At 41.0% G+C, this 23,315-nt stretch overlaps 1 protein-coding gene across 1 annotated transcript; it reads right to left on the bottom strand.

Moving 5' to 3' along the window:
• Positions 1–7,375: 7,375 nt before the first annotated feature.
• Positions 7,376–18,214, bottom strand: CLEC3B (C-type lectin domain family 3 member B). Its single transcript, XM_089532769.1, has 3 exons — positions 18,005–18,214; positions 11,589–11,687; positions 7,376–9,338 (listed from the first exon to the last, which is right to left on the bottom strand). Exons 1-3 carry the CDS (start codon positions 18,105–18,107, stop codon positions 8,938–8,940), a joined length of 603 nt encoding a protein of 200 aa, XP_089388895.1. The 5' UTR covers positions 18,108–18,214; the 3' UTR covers positions 7,376–8,937.
• Between the last annotated feature and the right edge of the window lie 5,101 nt (positions 18,215–23,315).

Here is a 23,315-nt window from a genome sequence, read left to right as displayed (position 1 = left end):
CTGCCCATCCCTGCTATAATGAGAGAGACCCATGAGACAATCCTCATCTGAATTGTTTTGGATGAGTTAGTTACAGTTATAGCCCCACTTTTCCTCCAGTGATCTCAATGCAGTATATGTTCCTAGGGGTGCCAGATCAGGTCTATCTCAAAATCTGAGCTCCAGTGACGATCCATTGTGATGCCAAAGAAGATGGGTCCAGGTGCTGCTGCAAGGTGCAATGCCTGGTGATGTTCTTAAGCATGATGCATTAGGTATGATTCACATATACCCAGACTATGCTATTCATTAAAAAAAAACTTGATTAATGGAGAAAAGTATACCCACATACATATTTCAAGAAAACACTTTCACCCTCTGAGAACTAGATGACTACAGGACCTGAGATGTGGGAATCCTTGATCTCAGCAGGGAGAAGGATCTCCTTCTCCCCACTTTATCCTGACAAGGCATGCTGAGAGAAACTGTCCTAAAGATGCCCATTGGGTTTTTATGCTGAGAGAGTGGGGTGAGGAAGAAACTAATTTGTCCAAGTCCTACTCCACAGTTCTGATCACACCAGCACACTGCTTATGTAATACCCAAATGCTGCCAAGTTTTCCATGTTCTAATTTAATGCTTTTCTCTGGGCACTTTTAAATCTAATAAATGAATGGATGGATGAATGAATGAATCTAAACATTTCAATACATTAATGAAAAAGACAAACATTAGGAAAATCAAATCAGGCATGTTTGTTTAAAAGTAGACTGTTCTTGACCCCCGGGTCAAAGAAGGTAAAAGAAAAGCATTATTGTAAAGTTCATATTTTTGGGGTCCACTTTAAAGTACCTACATATTTTTATGACTTATTGAAGTAATAAAACATACTGTCCATAATTTGTTGACTAGATTTGTTGTTGTTGATTGATCAGATGGGAAACTATCATTTGTGTCCAAATAATTTGCTTGCACAGTTCTAAATCAATTTAGTCACGCAGCTGTTGCCAGTATTGTGCTACATATTAACAGACATCTAGCTTGTGCCAAGTTACATAACTGACATATACACTCTTACCCCGGGTTACGAAATTAATTCGTTCCGCCGCCATTTTCGTAACCCGGAAGGCTTCGTAAGCCGAAAAAGCCATAGGCGCTAATGGAGAAAAGCCGCGATTTGGTGCGAAATAGCGCCGAAAAGCACCAAAAGGTTATTCGTAACCCGGAATAACCTTCGTAACCCGGAAATATTTTTTATTTTATTTTTTTTTCGTAACCCGGAAATTTCGTATCCCGGCGCATTCGTATCCCGGGGTAAGAGTGTAACCATAAATGTTAAAATGATAGATTAATGGATAGTATGGATGTGTGTCCAATTCAGATGAAGCCCAAAGGATGAGCTGGACTGACCCATTTCAGATTCAGATAATTTTTCCCTTGAAGCAAACAAAAACAAAACTGGGCCTGCATGAATTTAAACTTCATGTTTCTGAAGTGTCTTTTTTAGATTTGGCTTTCATGAAAGCACTGAAGGTGGGAGAAGAGGGAATGAGAAAATGGTGCTGAGTAATGGAAAATCCCACCTTCTAATCCTGGAGTACAATTTGACAGATTGGTGATGAGTGATTGATAGATCTCTTTTGGATCTTGGGATATATACCCAGTCCATGTGCTCTGAGTGACAGACTGGTGTTATTAGAAAAATTACATTTGCTCACACTTTCCTTTGTTCAGTTGTTCAGCAGAAAATAATTTGCAGGGTAGGTGTGCTTCAGCTATGGTTTATGATTTCAAATCTTCTCTTATTATCAATATTTTGATCAATGTTTAGACCTTTTCCGGCAGTGAAAAAGATATCTTTTAGTCATTATGGTACCCTTATGCTTGCCATTGTTTTCTTTTCTTGGGTCTCTTTCACACAGGGTTGCCATAAGGCAGGACCTCCAAACCGGGACAAATGTAGGACAAATGTAGGGCCACATTTTCAAATGTAGGACACATTTTTTAAAAATGGAGGACACATGAAAAAATTGATAATTTTTTTAAAATGTTAATATAAATGCATGTTTCTTAGGCATGCTCAAAATGGAGGACATTTTGGCATTATTCCTAGACAGAAGGCTGAAATGTACTTCTCTTTCTGGCCAAACACCACCCCCCAATTCTACAAGAACATTTCCCACTCCCAAGCAGGCATAGCATTTGCAAGATCACAGGCAGTCCCTTGTGCCATTGCAAACTACATTTCCATTTGCAAGATCACAGGCAGCCCCTTGTGCCACTGCAAACTACATTTCCCACTCCCAAGCCTTCTTAGCAATTCCCCCCTTCCTCCTTTTCCTTGCCCCCTCCAACCCCCCCCAAACCCCTGGCCCCTCTTTTTCCCAGGTATGTCTCAACTTAGGAGGGATTTATGGGACAGATCCAAAGCTTTTTTTCTTTTCTAATGGGGGCAAAGCCTTGAGAAGCCCTGGACCCCTGAGAAGAAGAGGAGGGGGGCTTAGACAGAGGAAGAAAGAGAAAAAGAAGATGAGGAGGAGGAAGAAAGGAAGAAAAAGGAGAGGAGGAAGAGGAGCAGTGTTGCCAACAAGCCTCGGAGATAATTCCCGGAAATGCTTGTCCAAAACCCGCTGAATCCCCTCACATCACACTGAATTTTCAGTCACAATTCCCAGAAAATTCCCATAATGTTAAAATGGCGGATGTTTTGCAAATAAACGTAAATATAATTGAATAAAAATAATTGTAACTTATTTCAACTCTCAAAATCACCATTGAACCAAACAAAGAATCTTTCAGTCCTTTTAAGATATTTATTTTGACATGAAGGGGGTTCAGGAAGCTTTGTGCCAAATAGAAATGTGTTCGGATGCAACCGCACTGCAGAAATAAATCCAGTTTGACACCCTTTTAATTGCCATGGCTCAGTGCTAGGGAATCCTGGGAATTCTAGTTTTCTGAGACATTTAACCTTCTCTCTCAGCAAACTCTGGTGTGACAACAAACTACAATTCCCAGGATTTCATAGCACTGGGCCATGGCAGTAAAAACAGTATGAAACTGGATTGTCTCTGGAGTCTGGAGTGAAGATGCAGCCTGAGTTGGGTCCAAGACACACAGAAGAAATAAACCAGTTTAAGACTGCTTTAACTGCCCTGGCTCAGTGCTAGAGAACCCTGGGAATTGTAGTTTTGTGAGAAAGAGCTCTGGTGCCACAATGAACTACAATTCCCATGCATCTGAGGAAATACGCTTAAGTCTAGGAAAGCTCATGCTGCCAACTTTTCTTTCAGTGAGTCTCAAAGGTGCTACAAGATCTCTCTATCATCATCACCATTATTATTATTATCATTATTATCATTATCAAATCCAAATGCAGCTTAAGAACTGGACTTAAATTGGCAACACTGAATCCTGTAGACTCATTCTCTGGGGCTGTGATATGGAAGTGTGCAGGCAATTCCCTTGTTCAACCAGGGAATCCTGGGAATTGTAGTTTGTTGTGACATGAGACACTGCTTTTACCGGCAGCCAGGGCTCCATGCATGAAATTCTGGGCTTGGTGGTTTGTTGTGCCCAGAATCCCATCATCGCAGGGAGCCTTGCAGTTAGAAGCAGTGCCAAACTGGATTATTTCTGCAGTATGGATGGCAATGGAAAAGAGAACGAAAAAGAGAGCCACAAAACAAACTTCTTGGAAGACAGAGCAGGGATGCCAACTTACCAGGTGCTCTGCCCATGCTCAGAGGCATATTTAATCACTAACACACACACACAGTCTCAGGGACATCACATTCACATCACACAACTAACTAGTAGGGCAGCCCATGGAAGGGAGGGAAGATGGAGATAAACACATCCCTGATTATTCTACCCAGGTGCTCTGCCCATGCTCAGAAGCACCTTTCCACCTCTTTTTCTCCTCCATTCTTCTACTTTTTCCCTACTAGATTTTCCTCCCATCGACCCAAATGGTCCTCCTCACAGTACAACAACAACCCTGAGAGGTAGGCTTGGGGCACTCTGCCCAAGCTCAGGAATTCAGAAATTCAAATGTCACTCTCAGGCACACACAGTAGTCCCAACATCAACCCATGATACCATTATCAACTATTGCCTTTGTGATTGTGTGCCTTAAAACTTATGGCTTACTTGGAAATTCAAGGCAATTGGGATTAAGCCAGCCAAATCCCTCACTCCTCCTGGGCAACACTTTGTGCCTGGGTTGGTTGCTTGCCCAATGCCTGCCTCTCTCTCTCTCCAGCAGCCGCTTTGCCTGGAGCGGAGCCTGAATGCCTGAGGGGGGGGGGCAATCAATCACTGTCCTCCTCTCTCTCTGATTGGCTGAAAAAACTGTTAGTGTGATTCCAGAGTTGGTTGGTTTGCTCTTTGCTCCGTTCTGAACTTCTGGCTCTCAAAGGGAGTCGTTGGAGAGAGAGAGAGAGTGTGTTTTTTCTTCAGCCCTCTTTCTGATTGGCTGAAACTGTTACAATCCAAAGGGTTGGTTGCATGCTGCAGGCAGCTTTCAGGCTGGAGCTGAAAGTCGCCGAAAATGCACTGAAATAGAGGAGGGCACGGAAATCACACGAAAAGCTCTGAAAAGTCACCGTTTTCGTGTGAAAGTCGCGAAATTGGCAACACTGAAGATGAGGGGAAGAAAAAAACGGAATAACAAGAAGAAGAGAAGGAGGGGAAAGAGAAAGAGAAAGAGAAAGAGAAAGAGAAAGAGGGGAAGAACAAAAAGCAACTTGCCTGCAAAGCCCTCTCCGCTTGGAATTTGGAGCATCATGCCCAAATAAGGAAGCAAAGGGCTGGCCAATAGAGGCAGGGCAGTGCAGCAGACCCCGCCCCTGCTGGTTTCAGTCCTCCTGCTGCTGCTCCAGGCATGCTTCACAGGCAGCACTCTATAGAAGGCAGGCAGCAGCCCTGGGAGCTCAGAGTTGGGCAGCTCCCCGGGAATGGGGGTGGGGGCGGGATGGGACCGGGCACGCCTCCCAGGGGGCGGGAAAGTCCCGCCCACCACCGTGAAATGGCAACCCTACTTTCACACTACATAATTATAGCACTTAAATCCCATTCTAACTACCATGAAATCCTGGGAATTATAGTTTAATGAGGCATTTAGAACTCACTGTCAAGAAACTCTAGTGTCTCATCTGACTACAAAATCCTGGAATTCCACAGGATGAAGCCATGGCATTTAAAGTGCATCAAAGTGCTATGATTGGGTAGTGTTGACTCTGTGAAGCATATGTGTGCATTGACAGAATTTAACCAATGAACCATCCTTTTTAACCCAGTTAGAAAATGAACCCAGTTTTTCTAAAGTGAGTGTGTATTTAGTTAATCATCATGGGGCTGTGCACACAAGCCATTAAGGCGGAGTCAGGGCATGGTGTCCACATGATGCATGCCCTGACTCCACCCCCAGGGTGGAGTGACACTGCGTGCTGCTCTACATGGCGCACGGCACCACAGCACTCCTCTGGTACTGCATCCACACAATGCAGCACCAATGGAGTGTCTTAAAGCCACAGCGCCATGGCTATCACACCCTGGAAAGGCCAGATTGGGGCCGCGGCGTGCAGTTGCCACAGACCTGATCTGGCGCAGCTGGAGGCGGCTTCAGGTCGCCCCTTAGGGGCAGTCTGCACAGCCTCCATATTACACTACTGTTCTGTTTGTTAATAAGTACCTTGTTTTCCATGCTTTTGGGCAGAATATAACATGAGGCAGACATTTTAATTCAACACTCCCCCTCCCACCTTATAAATGGGGGGTAGAATCTATTTTGGTTCTATATTTTTTTCTTTCCCTATTTTAGCCAATAGTTCTTCACTAAAAATTCATTGCTATTGTTGTCATCTTCTACCTCCTCCATCTCCTTCTCCATCTCTGTTTGTTTCTTTCCCAGCCATTCTTTTAAAATTCCTTCCACTATAAATCAGATTTGATGAATTGCAATACAGTAGTCCCTCCGCATTCACTGGGGTTTGGGGTGAAGGACCCCTGTGAATGTGGGGAAAATGCAAATTAAAAAAAATATATTCTTTTTACCTAAGAGTAAGAATACCTCTCTAGCAATCTTCCAGTGCAACTCTGTGGTCAACATCTGCCAGAACTTGATCATAGAATCATGCTGGAGGACCTACAAATGCCTAGAGAAGTGTTTTCTCTAGAAATTTCTAGGTTCTCCAGTACAACTCTATGGTCAACTTCCAGCAGAATTGCACTGGAGGACTTAGAGATTCCTAGAGAGTACAGATTAATCAAAATACAAAGAATCAAATCTGCAAAAGTCAAAACTGTATATCATTCACCATAGAGTAATCTAAACTTAGGCCTGTTACAGACTGCCAAAATAAAGCTGCTTCAGGTCTCTTTGGAGGTATGCTGTTTAAATGATGCATGCATCCTAAGAATCCAGAAGCTGCACCAAAGCTGCACTCCAGTGCTTAGGAATGGAGTGTGGCTTTGGCGCGACCTCCGGACTCTTAGGACACATGCATCATTTAAATAGCATACCTCCAAAGAGACCCGAAGCGGCTTTATTTTGACAGTCTGTAACAGGCCTTTATTTCTTATGTATCTTGCTGTGGTTTATACATGCACACCAATGTACCCTTAAAAGCCTGGGTTATTGTCATGTGTGCCTTGCCTTCTCTACTTTACAACAAAATACAAAACCCACGAAAGAATGATACCTTTATTGATGAACATATATCATGCTTTATTTTCTCTACTTTGTATCCCATGCAGATACAGAATGGAATTATCCATTCTCAGCTGAAAGAAACATAGGGGGAAAAGGATAGAACACTAAATCATATTGAAATAAAACGATCAGCCTCCTTTATCAGGTGAGTGAGTCATTCAATGACTCCAGATTGAGATGTACAGCAAAATTGTGTGTCCTCCAAGACAAAACTACCAGTATGTGTTGTCTCAGCTTGGAACAGTGACTTGCACAGAGACAAAAGTGTGTCTCTATGTCTGAGTGTTGGTAATTCCCTTACATTTGCTCTAAAACGGGGCTGGGAACCTATGGCCGTTTAGATGTAGAACTTGGACTCAGCTCCCATCAGCCCCAGCCAGCATGTCATGGATGAAAGACACCAGAACCCAACAGCCCTGGGAAAAGCACAGGTTCCCTACTCCTGCTCTAAATGTTTTTCAGAAGTCATTCAGACAGTCAAAAGATCTCCATTTTTAATTTAAGAAAGTGAACTTCATTTCTCAGAAGTGTGGAAAACATGGTTGTGAGCAATTATCAAAAAGGGCTGTTCAATTTAAGAAAATGTAACCCCTCTGAGTCAAAGGGTCTGAGTTAATGTTGGCCTTAACGTGTTATGTGGAAATGCCAATAATTATCAACTAAAGATTAAAAGAATCAGTTAGTTTAAAGGTCTTTACTTAAAGTTATCCAAGAATGCTGATAAATATTGAGAAAAATCATAGCCAGATTCAGCAAATATTGTGCAGTTAGATTCTGTATGCAACTCTGATACATTCTACCTGATGGATTAGTCTGAACAATGCATTAAAAATACTAGTCAAGACCACACTTGTAACAAGTCTTTTTCAAAATTTATTCTAGTTATCTCAACATAAAGTGACAGTGATAATCACAAATGTAAGCACTTCTAGATTCTTCTACCTTACATCACTTGCATACTGTATGTTTTCTCTCGAAGTAGCCAACTGAAGCATCTCATTAGTGGATTTTAGCATAGGATCCACCACACTTCAACAATCTGTTCCAAAGAGTGGGATTTCAATGCACATTATCTTCTCTACTCATTTAAAATGGAGGAGACTTATCACATCATTTTAAGTGAACCAGGACTTTGCGAATGGAAGTGATGCAGGTGTGCAAATAAACAAGTCCTGTTACGAAGAGCCAAATGTAGAATTAGGCTGTCTGATCCACTCTTCTTGTTGTGGCAGGAAGCACTTCATGAACAGTGTCATTTTAGCATTGCAGAAGGAATGAAATTACTATCACCACCACCATCACTACCACCACATATACTGACTTACTCTCCTTTCAAGTGCAGCTGTGCAGGAAGAATTACTGGGAGCTATCTAGAACCTTCTAATATCCTCCATTTACTCCTACATGACAATGCTATTTCCCTCCCTTTTGGTTAGTCCTATCCATACGCCAATCATCTTCTTATCTCTTCTGAAAATTCTGATTGTATTTTTACCCCGAAATGCCCAGTAGAAATTAGTGTAATTTAGAACCTTCCATCGAAAAATGTCTGTCTCTAAGTGTGTGTCTCTTTGTCTCTCTCTCTCTCTCTCTGCTGTTTGTTGTGAAAGGTTTGACTAATTCTTCTTTCTCTCCTGTTCTTTAAATTGGCATTCTACAACACTGTTGCTTAGACAGAGGCAACTTCTTAAATGTCTCATTTCAGCGGACTAATGTGGGTTGGCAATTTAGCCATTAGGAAGGCAAAACATTGAACAATAGCCACAGACAGGGATCATGTGCTTTCAGCTTTTTAGTCCAAGAAATGAGAATAAAGGCATTCAACAAATGATGTTTCACTTTGGTGCAATCAGCAGGGGAAAAAAAAGAGGAATGCGGAAATGTTGCATGAATGAATGTTTGTTTGGATTTTTTTTCCCAACATTCAAATGGTGTTCCGATGCTGAAGGCATTCTAGTGCATTTTGAGAGTAAAAATATATCTCTGTCTATAACTTAAGCTTTGGTAAGAGAAATGTAGTGGCCTACAGTTTTGATGTATTCAGCCAATTGGATTTACAGCGCAGATATAATTCATTCTAATCCATTATTAAGCCAAGAGTATGTGTCTGTGTATATGTGTGCATGTGTATTTGCTGCAGATATGTGTGTCTATTTGTGCACATACATATATACACACACAGGTCTAGCCTGAGTGTCAAACAGAATGCCTTGGCCTATACTTCCATATTAGGAACTCTATTATTAAACAATCATGAACTGGCAGACATAAGGCAACTGGTCTCTGCACCTCTTGTCAAACCACTTGCCAACAGCAACCCCTGACAATGCTACACAGTTTTCTAGCTTCCCACCATCCGGCTGGGTTGTAATCTCTGTTTCCCAGTTCTTATAACGAATGGGGCTGCTTGTCATGTCCACCCATTTCCCTTCAGCTGCCAGGTCATTGATGCCAAGCCAAATCTCCGTTTCTTGCCCCAGGCTTTTCCTCACGTAGTCATAGAGAGCATCATTTTCATCTCCTGCGTGGGGAGTACTAAGGGTGCCACCTTGTGAGATGCAGTCTTCACTGGCTGCGTGATAAGTCTTGGCATCCGGAAAAGCCAGGAAACATTTCAGATTGAACTTGGTGCCTTTCAGACAAACTAGTAAGAGACAAAACATAAGGGTTGTGGGGTAATCAGAAAAGGACCACTGTGATTTGGAGTATAATAGAGTGGGCCCTCCACATTCGCTGGGGTTAGTGGTAAAGGACCCCCACGAAAGTGGAAAACCCTAAAATAAAAAACACTATAAAAAAACTGAGATAACACCTCTTTAGCAGTCTCTAGGTCTTCCAGTGCAACTCTATGGTCAACATCTGCTGGATGCTGACCAGAATTGCACTGGAGGACCTACAAATGCCTAGACAGTTATTGTCATTAAGAATCTTTAGGTTCCTCAGCATGGCTTCTGGCGGATGTTGCCCATACAGCCACAGTGGAAGACCTTAGAGAGAACATGTCATTCAAAAACGTGAAGAAATCAAACTTGCAAAAGTCAAAGCTGCAAATGTGGAGACATGGCTGTACTGAAATCTCTGACACCAGCTGTTAGATTAATAGGAAGGAGGGACCTTGACATTCAACTTGCCAAACCATTGGTAGATCTTCTTCAAACACTTAAGTTCTACAACGATGGAAGAAGTTGTGGTCCTCTAGGTGTTGCTGGACTCCAAGACTCATTATCACTGATTGCTGCCACTGCTCATGGGATATGCAGTGCTACGATGTTTAAAGGGTCACACACTGCCCTCTCCCCCCATTGTACCCTAGGTCAATGATTGTTACCCAGCTTTTGATGAGGCCTTGGGAAAGTTAGCCTCAGTAGTGGTCTCCCTTCAATGCTGCTTCTACGCATTCACGCCTCTTCCTCCAGATTCAAACAATAGTCAGTCAGTCAGTCAGAGGGAGACGTTGTAGTGAGCAAAGGTTGCTGTCATTCCTAGCTCTCCCAAAGTTGACAGGTAGGAAGGTAGCAAGGTACAAAGAGGAGGCCATATAGCATGGCTAAAGGTCATGCAGTAGTCCAACTACTAAGCCCCGAACCTTAACTTGTGCCAGATCTTATGCCATTTCTTACCACCCCTGAGCCCTGACATGCTGTTGCTCGACTGCTGCTACTTCTTATTACTTTTCCCCTGATCATTGTGACAATGACAAGGAAGGCACGCATGTTGTAGCAGCACAGCTGTTGTGGACAGATCTGATCAATCTTTGTGGTATACATTTCCTTTCCAGAAGGAAAGGAAACAATGTGCAAACAAACAACCTGCTTTTGGAGAAGGCAATCAATGTGCACCTATAATTTTTTGGAGAAGCTCAACATGGCTTTCCCAAAAGCAGTCCTTTGGTGCAAAGAAATTGCCTCCACTCCAGCAGTAAAGCCAATCTTTCCCCCTTATCCTTCATTGAGGTTAAATGCAACCTCAGCCATTGCCTTGGGCTTCCATGATTACACCTGTTGAATGGGTTTTGTGTTTAGTTGAAGGTCTGGACTCCTCATTTATGTCAGCTGAGATCACAGAGTGGGATCCCACTGCTGCTAAGATTGCTTCTCTCATCTTCCAACTGAGATTTCCCCTATTTGAGGCTGCTGCTACTGGTATCAGAGAAATAATGATCTCATCTGTCTGGAGATTGCTGGGGAAGGTTGAAAATTTCCAATCCCTTAGCAATCCCCTCTGCAATCTTATCTGCATGCAAAGTGCTGGAATGTGTGACAGCCAGATCCACAGTCTTCTCACAGCCCAGCTGATGTCTCAGCAGTTGCGCTGTGGGATAAAGTGGATACGGCTTCTCAAGCTGTTGTAGCTAAGTGCTGCATAACCCACATTGCCGGAGCCACACAGGCAGCCCTTGGATTCTTCCAGTTAAAGACATGCCCACGGTCCCTCACTGGATAGCTTAGCAGCTGGGTGGTGGAGGTGAAGTTAGGGATGTCATTTGTCCTGGAAAATCTGCAAAATTCCAGATTGAAGGAACTACAAAATGTTTCAGCCAGCTGGAGCAGCAAATCCCGGATTTCTCCTTTGTTGCAGGCCGATAGATAGATTAAAATGTGGCAGTGGTGATGAAGCAGGGAACCATGCAAGACCGGTATTGGCAGAAGCCTCATCCCACCCTGCAGGCTCTAGTTGCTACTGCACAGGCATAACATTGCCACCTTATTCTTCCAGTTCCCATGCTAAATAAGTTCTAGTTCCTGCTTTCGGTAGTTCAATAAATTATTCACTTGGAGTCAATGGATCTAGAGACTAAGGAGTAGATATATTGTTTTGTGCTATATCTGAAAGCATCCATGGACACCAGTTTTGTGGTGTGTTGTATAAAACCTCTAGTTCTTAAGCCTTATACCTGTTTGAAGTGCTTGCTTTTCCTTTAGCAGAGCCACCTCCTGGGAAATATTTTCTAACTGCTCCTTGAGTTCTTCAACCATTTTGAGGCTTACAACATCTATTGAGGAAATAAAGAGAACAAATTAGAACATCTACATGTGTTCAAATAATGCTGTTAAATGTACAGATGGGGTCAGAACATCTGCTGCTGCGAGTCCCATGGCTGAAGCAACAAACGGTAAAGTGAACAAAAGGAGACAATGTAGATTATGCTCACCTCTCATAAAGACTGTGACAAAGTGAGTTATTGATAAAGCTTTTAAAACATGATTTGTAAGAGAGAAATGCAGCAAACAGGAAGTATTTTTTTCAACAGTGATACCTTATCAGTAACTGGGTTTGTGTTTAAAAAAGATAATCCAAGCCACTTCTATCTTTTCTTTCTTCTCAAATCCGTTTATACACATTTTTCTTTGATCTCACTATATTTCTAGTATCACTGTCCCTGCTTTATACTGCACTGAGTTTGCACAATTAAGTGATGTTCATAATTCCATTGAGACACATTACGAGGACCACAGACACCTGGCTGTCCTTCAGATATTGTTAATGCAAGACCAGTTCTTGTTTATATTTTGCCACCACAAGTTACTTTTAAATCACAGTATAACTTCACTGATATATCATAACTGTTTGGGGGGGCTGAGCATGGAAAAGTTACTTTTTTGAATGACAGTTGCCAGAACCATCCTGGCCAGCATGACCATTGGCCATGCTAGTTGGTGAATCTGGGATATGTTGGTTGAGACTTAAGACAAGTTTATCTCAAGGAGAGAAGTAAGCCAGTATTTCAGTTTATGATGCCCCTTTTCCTTAGCTTCTAATAAACCTTTAGATCGCACAATCAGATTAATGGAGCAAAGACTAAAGCAACTTTAGTAGTTGTTAATACTCTATAGCAACTGATTACATCATATCCTCCAACTGTCCTGAATTGGCAGGAACAGTCATGATTAATCCTTTTTCATTCCACTTTTTGGGTTGCTTTTTAAGTGTCCCAGTTTCTCTCTCCTTCTCCCACGTTCCCTCTTTTTCCCTCATTCTACTTCAGTTGCTGCAAACTAAGGCGGGTTACAGACTGCCATAAGGGACGTCCTTAGGACGTCCCATTTTGAAAAAGGGCCATCTCTTCCAGACGCCCCTAACCCTATCACGGACAGAGTCCGTGACAAATGGCGGCGGCTGTTCCACATGGCCGCCACCATATTGACATAGCGGACGCTGTGCGTACGCACGTCGCGCCCCAAAAGTGATGCCGCGAGTGTGTGACTAGCGCCTCGCGGCATCTTTTTCGGGGCCTAGGAAGGAGCGCAATTTCCGTGCTCCTTCCTCGGAGCGTCCAGGAGCCACGCGGTTTAAAGGCTGCGGTTCCCGGATGCTGCAAGCGGAGGCGGAGCCAGGCCGCCGCTTCTCAGCGATATGTAACCCGCCTAAGTTCAAGATGCAAAAGTAATTTGCACTCAACTAACTCAACAGGGGAGAGGAGAGGAGGGAAGAGAATCTTGCCCTTCCCAGCAGGCCTGGGCAATAGCAAACTTCTGCAGTCTCTCCTAGCTTGTATACTTTTCCTCATTAATAACTTTTGCTATCGTGACAACATTTTGATGTTGCTTGGCCATACATGTGCTAGTTTTCATTTGTGAAATGTTGGAAATCTGCCATATAAATAAGTCTTGGATAGAACAGGGATATGGAACTTACTGAGGTAGTCACAATCATATGCTTGTATAAATAGTGGCTTTTCACATACAATAGTAGTTGAGAATTTTTGGCCCTCTGGATGTATTGGACAATTCCCACAATTCAGACTTGCTGGGTGGGACTGGTTCAAGCTGTAGGTCAAAATATCTGGAGGGTCAAATGTTCTCCTATACCTGACAGGAAAAGAAAGAAAGAAAGAAAGAAAGAAAGAGCCTTTAGGGATGAAGGGCGGAGTATAAATACCGTAAATAAATAAAATAAATAAAGAAATAATTTTATATCTGGTTAGAAATGGGACTCACTTCCCACAAAATAAATGGCAAGAATTAAGAGTGTTTTGTAGACAAAAAAATAGCAGATTATATACCACTATTATTACTATACTTATTGCTCAGTTACCATTAATGGGCTTCATTAACTCTACATTGCACATTTATTACTATTTTCTTTTCTCTAATGAAAACACATTCTAGGAAAACTTCTATTCAATAGTGCTCTAATTGAAGGAAATAATTCATGATATATGACCGCTGTTTATAATAATGTTTCACTTGTCCCTACAGAGTATATAGCAATTTTAGCAACTGGTCTTTTGTTGTATTCATTGTTTATTATTATTATTATTATTATTATTAAAATACCCCCATCCTATATCAAAAAGATCTCTGGGAGAAAGGTGGCATATAAATGAAATGAAATAAAATAAAATAAATCAATCTCAGGGTGGCCTACATATAGTGATCACTGGAAACCTATGTGACATGTTATGTGACATAACATTAAATCGATTTATCACAACATGAATATTATTTATGCAATTAGTGTTGGTGAGAAGTTTTCTGCCCTCCCTACATTGTCAGACATACATTTAGATGCAAACATAAATAATATGTATAAGTTTCTGCCATTTCTGCTTCAAATTACAGTTTCATATAAGATGAGCCTTGTCATGGAACTGACATATGAACTCAGCACAGTAAAGGAGAATGTCTGGAGAATGTTAACAACTGGTGACTGTTTTCTGTAAAGATATTTTTTTTAAAATCTGTCATTGTGAGAATCCGTGTCCAAGTCAAACAAACAACTTGTAGCCTTCCAGATGTTGTCTGGCTGCAGTTGCCATCATCTGTTATTGTTGGCTACATTGGCTAGAACTCATGGGACCTGCAGCCCATTAACATCTACAATAGATTCCCTCTTATTGTACATACAGTACTTGACTATAAATTGACCTCATATATAAGTTGAGGGAAAGTTTTGGGGGGCAAAATTGTGGATTTTGATGCGACCCATGGATAAGTTGAGTGTAATACTTAGGCACATATAACAAAGGATGTAAAGAACGAAGTAAAGGAAAGCAATGCCAAAGAACTTACAAAATCACAGCAGGCTTAAATATTTGTGCTCATACTAAAAGCTGGATGGATGAGAGAGTAGAAGGGGATTAGTGCTTCCAGGGCAGAATAAATTCTTGCCTTTCACCATATATATATATATATATATATGTGTGTGTGTGTGTGTGTGTGTGTATATATATATATATATATAATATGTGATGAACATTAAACTACAGTACTTACATTGACCCGTGGATAAGTCGACTCAGTTTTTTTGGGTCAATTTTTTAACCTAAATTTCTAGACCTATACAAAAGTATATACAGTATGTTCTAAGTCAGTCTTTCTAAGTCCATTCACACCACAACATAACAGCAGAATGATTCCATTTTAACTGCCATGGCTGCATCCTATGGAATCCTAGGGTTTGTAGTTTGGGGAGGTTTCTCAGCGCACTGGCTGAGAATTGTCAATAACCATCCTCCTCTTATGCTGTAGGTCAAAAATATATTTCCCAAGCTTTGCCCCTGCAAAACCGAATTTAGCTACATTGCTTTCTGTGTGTGTTGGGTGCCTTCAAGTCATTTCTGACTTACAGAAACCCTGTTTAATAAAAAGTTGCTGTAAGATACATTCCAGCATTATGGAAGGGAAAGACACCGCATATCAAAAAAATGGAACATTAATCAATTTAAAGAAGCAATTTCTTGCTGTAGCCCTTCAAACTTTAAATGGGGGGAAATCACACTTAAATACTTGCTTTGATAGCAGGCATTTCCCCCATTCATTAAAAAAGAAAAAGAAAAACAACACTTAAGGAAGAAGGTGATTTGTGCATGATTTTTGCGTGAGTGTCCCTAACCACTAATAGGAAGTGTAGAAACCAAATGCTACTGTTTCTGACGCCAGTTCAAAGAGGGATGAGTAAACCTGTTGCATCACCTTCCCTGAAAATAATTGAGTGTGCTTGTCAGTCTGTTGCTTTTTGCTTTTGCCTCTGTGTTTGTAGAACAGATAAGCTGGAGCAAATTAAGATACATTCCATGAGTTAAGTTAATGAATGAAATATTCCCTTTTCTCTCTCTCATGCTGTATACTCCAATTCCCCTTAACAGTACCACACATTTTCCTATTAGGAAGATGATCAAGCTTCATGGTCAATTTTAACCTAACCCCCCCCAAATCCATTCTTTTTAATAGACCTAGTAGATACAACTAGAGAACTATATACAGTATTAAAAAGGAGCATTAACATGCATGACTTGAATATCTTTTGGTAATTGCTGATAACTCTTCCTAACTCCAGTGACTGAACATGAAATCCCTTTTAATACTACTTAATTCGAATCTCCTACAAAAGATAGCAAAGCCCACTTAAATTCCCCAGGGGCTTTTCCATAATTAATTTTAACAGAAAAACGTATTAGTAATTATTCATTCTTTTCGCTTTTACACTTCATGTGTAAAAGGTTGGCAATATCCTCATCCCATAAAAACAGCCTCTGGTGTAAATCAGTCAAAGAAAAGAAGTGAGAGCCAGAAAAATTAAAATACACCTAGAAGCAAATATAGAAAACTATTCTGCATTTTTGCTGTCATTTCAGCAAGGAGGTTTACAGCTCTGTAAAAATTATTCTTGTGCTTCTCTCTGTTGTATGAAAGTAGCTGATGGAAAGTAGCTGATCTGGTGCTAACTTCTGGTTTGACATAGCTGTCCTATGCTATGGTGTTTGTGCATTGTTACTGTTTTCAGCTGTGACTTTTAATCATCACATCACTAACAACACTTTCACTATTGGGTGACCAATAAATGAAATTTGTTGTTGCTATATGTCTTCAAGTCAACAGAGGGCCTGAACAGACAGGCCAAAATAAAGCTGCTTTGGGTCACTTTGGAGTTATGCTGTTTAAATGATGCATGCGTCCTAAGAGGCCGGAAGCTGTGCCAAAGACACACTCTAGTTCTAAGCACTGGACCACAGCTTTAGTGTAGCTTCCGGTCTCTTAAGATGTCTGTGTCTTTTAAAGAGTGCACCTCCAAAGTGACCCAAAGCAGCTTTATTTTGGTCTGTCTGTTTGGGCCCTGACTCACGCCAACCCTATCATAGCAGGGGGTTTGGGCAAAATTTATTCAGAGGGGCTTTGCAATTAGCTGAGAGTGTGAGTTGCCCAAGGCCACTTAATGGATTTTCATGGCTGAATAGGATTTGAACTCTGGTCTTTCACACTTCTAGTCCAACACAGAAACCATTACACCATGCTAGGTCTTGATAAATGGAATAAATAAAAGAAAATATCTTGGGGCTCATTGGGACAGCAACATTATTAGTCTATGAAATTTGAGGCTGTTGTACTCCAAGACACTCAAAAAGCCAGCAAATGTGGCATCTCTATGCTAGCCGCTCAGTATGCATCTGAAAAATTTTGATGATAAAAAGATAATCAAATCTTTGGCAAAAAGATCAAATCTAGTACTGATGTAATGCAAAACACCTAGGCTATTAGAAAAAATCTGAAATGAAGCCACCTGAGACAAATCTTTCAGCAGTCCCCTCTACAGAGAAATGTCACTGAATTTAATGAGGTTTACAGGATTGGAAGCCCTATTAAACTATGTCTCCTCTTGCACTCCTATTTATGATAAGTTACATAAGTTATGATATTTATGATAATTTACAAAGTGCAAAAGGGGGAGGGGAGCGACATTACTTTCACAACATACATGTATGTACACAGCCACACCTTCTGTTGTTTAATGTCTTGCACACTGAAGAATTCTGGAGAACAGCAAAGTTTGGTCACAATGTTGTGATATTTTCTGTAGTCATTGCAAAGAATTTGCTCTAGTGTGGGCAAATAGACATCGGAATGAGCTGTATTCAGGATGATTTCCATCTGTCTTCCAACACAAACATGGCACTGTAGATTATAACATGTAATATCATACTTTAACTTGCTAATTAGTGAAGTTTTTCTTTTTAGTATATATAGAGAGAACCTTGTCAGACTAAAAACATAGGAAGTTGACTTATACCGAGTTAAGACGGTTGATAATCCATTCTTGTATTGTCAGCTCTGGTCTTTATCATTTCAGGCAGAATTTCCCCCCTAGCCTTACCTGGAGATGCCTGGTATTCCTTGGTGGTTCCCCCTCAAGTAAGTACTCACCAGTTATAATCTTGTTCAGTTTTCAAAATTAGATGAGATCAGGATGATATGATGATTCCAAAAGAACAAAAGTTTTTAAACCACTCCCACACACTAAATTTAAAAATGGAGAGATTACTAGCAGGTGGGAACATGGGAATTAATCATTCTTTGGAGGGGTGTCTCTTACCTCTCCTGGGATCTGCCTTTTTCTTGAGTTTGGTGTTTTGCTGAGTTGTCATCTGTGCCATGCAAAAAAGGCACACAAGAAGGCAAGCTCCTCGGAAGAGCATTCTCTGGCTGCTGCGGTTGCGATCCTCGAGGGGAGTGAAGCTGAAGTGGATTTGTTCTGTCTTCAGCTAGGCTTCTTAACATGGGCTTTAACCAAAAATGTCTGGCTGAGAAACTGTTCCAGATTCTTCTGTAGCATTCCAGTGACTAGAGGATATTTTTAAAGATTGCTGGGAATGATCCAACATCCTTGGGGCTTTCAAACTCTCCCATAAACATGGAGGGTGTGTGTGGAAATTGGATGTTTCTTTCATTTCCTAGGTTTTGTGTAATTTTGCAGGCAAAATAACAAAAACGGAACATTTTTATTTCTCACTGATTCATTGAGACTACACGATAGTATTTCTACCTTCCCCCTCTTCCTTAGATTCTGTGTAACAGCTAAAGTTGCCAGCTTCTTGGCCTTCATCTTTAGCTTGTTCTACAGACATTTAATAATTTATTTGACGCTTTGATTTTGGTCCCATATTTCCCCTCTGATGGGGGCATTCAAGGTAGCCAACAAAACTGGACAAAAAACATCATTAATGGTTTAAAAATGCAACATTTTTGAAATCATGCAATAAATGACGAAACACTAATTTAAAAACAGGAATAAAATAATCTTTAGGGAACCAACTAATAAACCATGAGCCAAACAGATTGAAAAACATGCTGACAAGGTTCAATAGCATGGCATGGAAACAAAATCTGCTGATTCTGCATAGTAAGCTGTTGGTAAAAGGAAGGAGGATGTAGGATGTATTTTTTCCTAGTAAACTGGCAACTGAAACTGAGAGTTAAAATGGATAGGTTCAGTAATTTTTCAAGCTAGGGGATCAATTGGTTGGAGAACTGCATGTACTCAAATGTTGCCACTACAAACATGCTAAAACAAATCTGAGGTGCCCCAACACTCCTTTTTATATTTAAATATGTCTGCCCCTCAGTAATAAATATATTCATATAGCCATCTGGAAGGAAGCAGTGCATGTCAATGTTCATTCTATGTTATTCCTTTTAGAGTAAAACTGAAGCATACATTTGAATTGTTGCTGTTGTTAACTGCCCTTACATCCCCAACTCATGGAGACTCTGTGGATGAGACAGCTCCAAGACCCTTCATCCTCTATTGCTCTGCTTAATCCTGTAATTTCAGACCCATGACATTCCTGATAGAATCCTTCCTTCTGACATGTGACCTTCCTCTCTTTCGATTACACTCCACCTTTCCTAGCATTATTGTCTTTCCTAATGAGTCTTGCCTTCTGATGATGTGGTCAAAGTACAACAGCCTCTTGGCTTCCAGGGAGATTTCTGGCTTTGTCTGCTCAAGGACCCATTTGTTTGTCTTTTTTACTGTCCTTGGGACTCTTCTCCAGCACATTTCAAAGGAATTGATTTTCTTACCTGCTTTCTTCACTGTCCAGCTCTCGTATCTGTATATGGTGATGCAGAATACAATGGCTTAGAATCACAGAATCATAGAGTTGGAAGAGACCACAAGGGCCATCCAGTCCAACCCCCTTCTGCCATGCAGGAACTCTCAATCAAAGCATCCCCAACAGATGGCCATCCAGCCTCTGCTTAAAGACCTCCAAAGAAGGAGACTCCACCACACTCTGAAGGAGTTTGTTCCACTGTCGAACAGTTCTGTCAGGAAGTTCCTCTTAATGTTGAGGTGGAATCTCTTATCCTGGAGCTTGCATCCATTGTTCCAGGTCCTGTTCTAAGGAGCAGCAGAAAACAAGCTGGCTCCCTCCTCAATATGGCCCCTCTTCAAATATTTAAACAGGGCTATCAATCATATCACCTCTTAACCTTCACTTTTCCAGGCTAAATATCCCCAGCTCCCTAAGTCTTTCCTCATAGGACATGGTTTCCAGGCCCTTCATCATTTTAATCACACTTTGGATTTTGGACACGCTCCAGTTTCTCAACATCCTTTCTGAAATGTGGTGCCCAGAACCGGACACGGTATTCCAGGTGGGGCCTGACCAAGGCAGAATAGAGTGGCACTGTTACTTCCCTTGATTTAGACACTATACTTTTATTGATGCAATCTAAAACTACATGGGCCTTTTTAGCTGCTGCATCGCATTGTTGACTCATGTTCAACTTGTGGTCTACTTGGACTCCTAGATCCCTTTCCCTCATAGTTTCATTCAGCCAGGTGTCCCCCATCCTATATCTATACATTTCATTGGATGATTCTAACTTTAGTGTTTGGTTGTACAGTATATCTTTACTCTTTAGGATTTTATCTAGTTTCTTGATGGCTGACCTTCCCAGTCCTAGTTTTCTTGATTTCCTGATTGCAGTCTCCATTCTGATTGTTTGACTGACAGTATGGGAGCTCTTTAACTATTTTGAATTCCTAACCTGAAAATGCAGTCATGGGATGAGAGATAACAAGAATCCCCCCCCCCCCCCAAAACTGAAGGAAACATGCAAAATTGAACTGACTGCATTAGAGGTGGTGTGTGTTTTCAAGACTTTTGCTGAAGTTAGTCATTTCATATTTGCTGAGATTCTCTGTCATATGGTGTAAGTTGTGTCAGAAATGTACAAGATTGTGAGACCTGGCTTGTACATTTTGGACGCATGAAATCATGCACGATTTAAATGTGCAGATGGCTTAAAATGTGTTCAATTGAAAAATTACACACAGGCATGCTATAGTCAATGTGGGAAATTTATTAAAATGTGTACCTGAGGAAGAGTGGGTATATTGTCCTCATTACTTAGGCTTGGTGGTTTTCCTGACTGTTGGCCAAGTTGGCTGTGGATTCTGGGAGTTGAAGTCCAAAATACCCGGAGGGCTGATGTATGGGTGAGCTCAGATTAGTTTCATTTAAAGTGTGTGTCTTTTGCACCGGACATGGTGAGTGGATTTCACAAATTAAATCAAAATAGGCTTCCCATAAACCTAATATGTGCTCACCACAGAAAACCCAGTGGAGAGATGTGGACTGGTGACTGTAGGGAAAACAAAGCAGTCTTGTGGCACATTAAAGACTAACTCATTTTACTTGCCATGATCTTTTGTGAGAAGAAGCCTATATGATTAGATGCATGGGGAATACTTCTTTTACTGAAACATGGCTAAACATGTCAAATAATAAACCAAGGCAGACCTATTGCCCAACTGGGAGAAAATAAATGAACACTGATTTCACCAACAATATTAGAAAGAATTTTACTGACCATATCACTAACACTGGAAAAAATTGTAAGAAATCAAGAAGTAACATCAAATCAGTAAGCCAACAGCCAAATCAGCATTTTAGGATTATGGGGTGAAATCAGGAAGACAATTTGTAGAAGGGGAACAGATGTGTTACTACATATTGTCAGAGGTTAGAAAGTTATGTTTTGGATGATCACAAAAAAAATTATGTGGGATTCTTGGAATTGTAGTCAAGCATCGATGTCTCCACCCTCTGGGCATGGCCTTTCAAGCTTAGTTTGGACACAGCCAGATTCCACATCAGCAAAAACAATTCCATTAGGTCACAAAGGAATACATAATTCTTTTATACCTCAGTAAAAGTGCAGACTGGGACCAAAATATTAGCAAATGTACCCAAGAGGAGGATGTAGCAACTTGTTCTAGATAGACAGTGGTAGGCATTTTATCACATACACTTCCATTATCTTGCAAAATTTGCTGACACACACACACTACTTTACAGGGATTTGGAAAAGGCTAGATAAATTGACAGACCATTGCTAGAAATATTTAAAACTGGTATGGAGCTGGTTCAGTCCACATATTCTTAAAGATCTGAATTTTTATGAAGATCAGCTCCACCCACTCTCTTGTAGTTCTACCTATGCTTAGAGCTCAGCAGTGGTGGTTGACAGTAGACATCACAGCTTGACGTTCATTCCCATGCATTTATCTGGAGGAAGGAACATATGAAGGTAAACATTTACCTGTCGTGGCTTGAACATTGGACTATGACTCTGGAGACTAGGGTTTGAATCGCCTCTGCCATGCAAATCCACTGGGCAACCTTAGCCAGGTCACACTCTCTTAGCCTCAGAGGAAGGCAAAGGCAACTCCTCTCTGGACAAATCTTGCCAAGAAAACCCTGTGACAGGGTCACTGTAGGGCTGGTATAAGCTGGAGGTGACTTGAAGGCACAGAACACTGATTGAAGCTTCCTAAAATCCTATTGCAATTACATATGATCAGGTTCTTGTAGGTTTCTGAAATACAATGCTACATTTGAATGCAGGAATTCTTGCGGCATAGCCATGTGCCTACACTGGCCTGACACAGTCTTTCAGAGTTCTACAATTTAACTGGAGTTGTGGCCTTCTCACACCGCTCATGAATCTTCATGAATTGTTGCTCATGTAACTTTGAACTGATTATAGTACAATAATCCAGTGGACTGAAAAAACTTGAAATATTACATTTGGGATTAATTTCTTACCTAGAATGGCAACATCAGAGGTTTCCATAGCACAAAAAAGCCACCTGCTGCTCTTGATATTTTCTTGAACTATTCTCAGGGTGTTTAGTTCGTGCTCCTAATCACCTTATAATTACCACTGTTTGATTAAGAATAATATTTCTATAGCTGATACATAAAACAATGCAATTTTTTTTTTTACTATTGAACAAATTAATTCTTCTTTTTTACTGAAGCCCTGAGGAGCTACTGAAATGTTTGGCTTATTCCATGAGGCTTTTGGATGTTACATTCTGAGCAAAAGCAATTAAATGTTTCTGGGACAAACACTGAGCTCTTTGCTCTACAGATGTTTCCTTTTATTGCTGTACTGGATGCATGACAAAGAAAACGTGGCAGTAACTGCGCAGCAAAACATGGAAACTTCCACCAGCCCTAATGGCTAAAGCTTCCATGGCAAAGCCTAATCATGGACCAGACAGCAATTCCGGTTGGGTGTGCAGGCAGTTGTCTGTCTGGAGGAAAATGTCTAAGTACATCTATATGAAAGAGTGTGTCTTGCCAAGAAAGTAGCCACACCTTCCCAAGCAGCAGCATGGAACAGACAGTTCACCTCTGCAACATTATTTAGCTCTATGCAGAATTCTCTAAATCTGATGGTATAGTATAGTGTATTGTGCCAATGCCACAAGTGGAATCATTGCGTTCTCTTACATTTTTGCGAAGATGTTAGTAATATCTTCTATTTCACTAGCAGTCTTTAAACTCGTAACAAGAGTTGTCATGAAAAACAAGATACAAAAGATG

The sequence above is a fragment of the Sceloporus occidentalis genome, unplaced genomic scaffold (genome assembly GCF_023333645.1).
Source record: "Sceloporus occidentalis isolate IW3139 unplaced genomic scaffold, rSceOcc1.0.p SCAF_7, whole genome shotgun sequence".
Lineage (NCBI taxonomy): Eukaryota > Metazoa > Chordata > Lepidosauria > Squamata > Phrynosomatidae > Sceloporus > Sceloporus occidentalis.
Note: the sequence above shows the minus strand (reverse complement) of the source record. Positions and strands in the feature narration are given on the sequence as shown.

Excerpts from the sequence above, each read along its gene's own strand:
- CLEC3B (XM_089532769.1), bottom strand. The coding sequence starts at position 18,107 with ATGCTCTTCCGAGGAGCTTGCCTTCTTGTGTGCCTTTTTTGCATGGCA. Across the intron at positions 11,688-18,004 it reads AAAGGCAGATCCCAGGAGAG|ATGTTGTAAGCCTCAAAATG; the intron begins GTAAGAGACACC and ends TTTCCTCAATAG. Across the intron at positions 9,339-11,588 it reads AAAGCAAGCACTTCAAACAG|TTTGTCTGAAAGGCACCAAG; the intron begins GTATAAGGCTTA and ends GTCTCTTACTAG.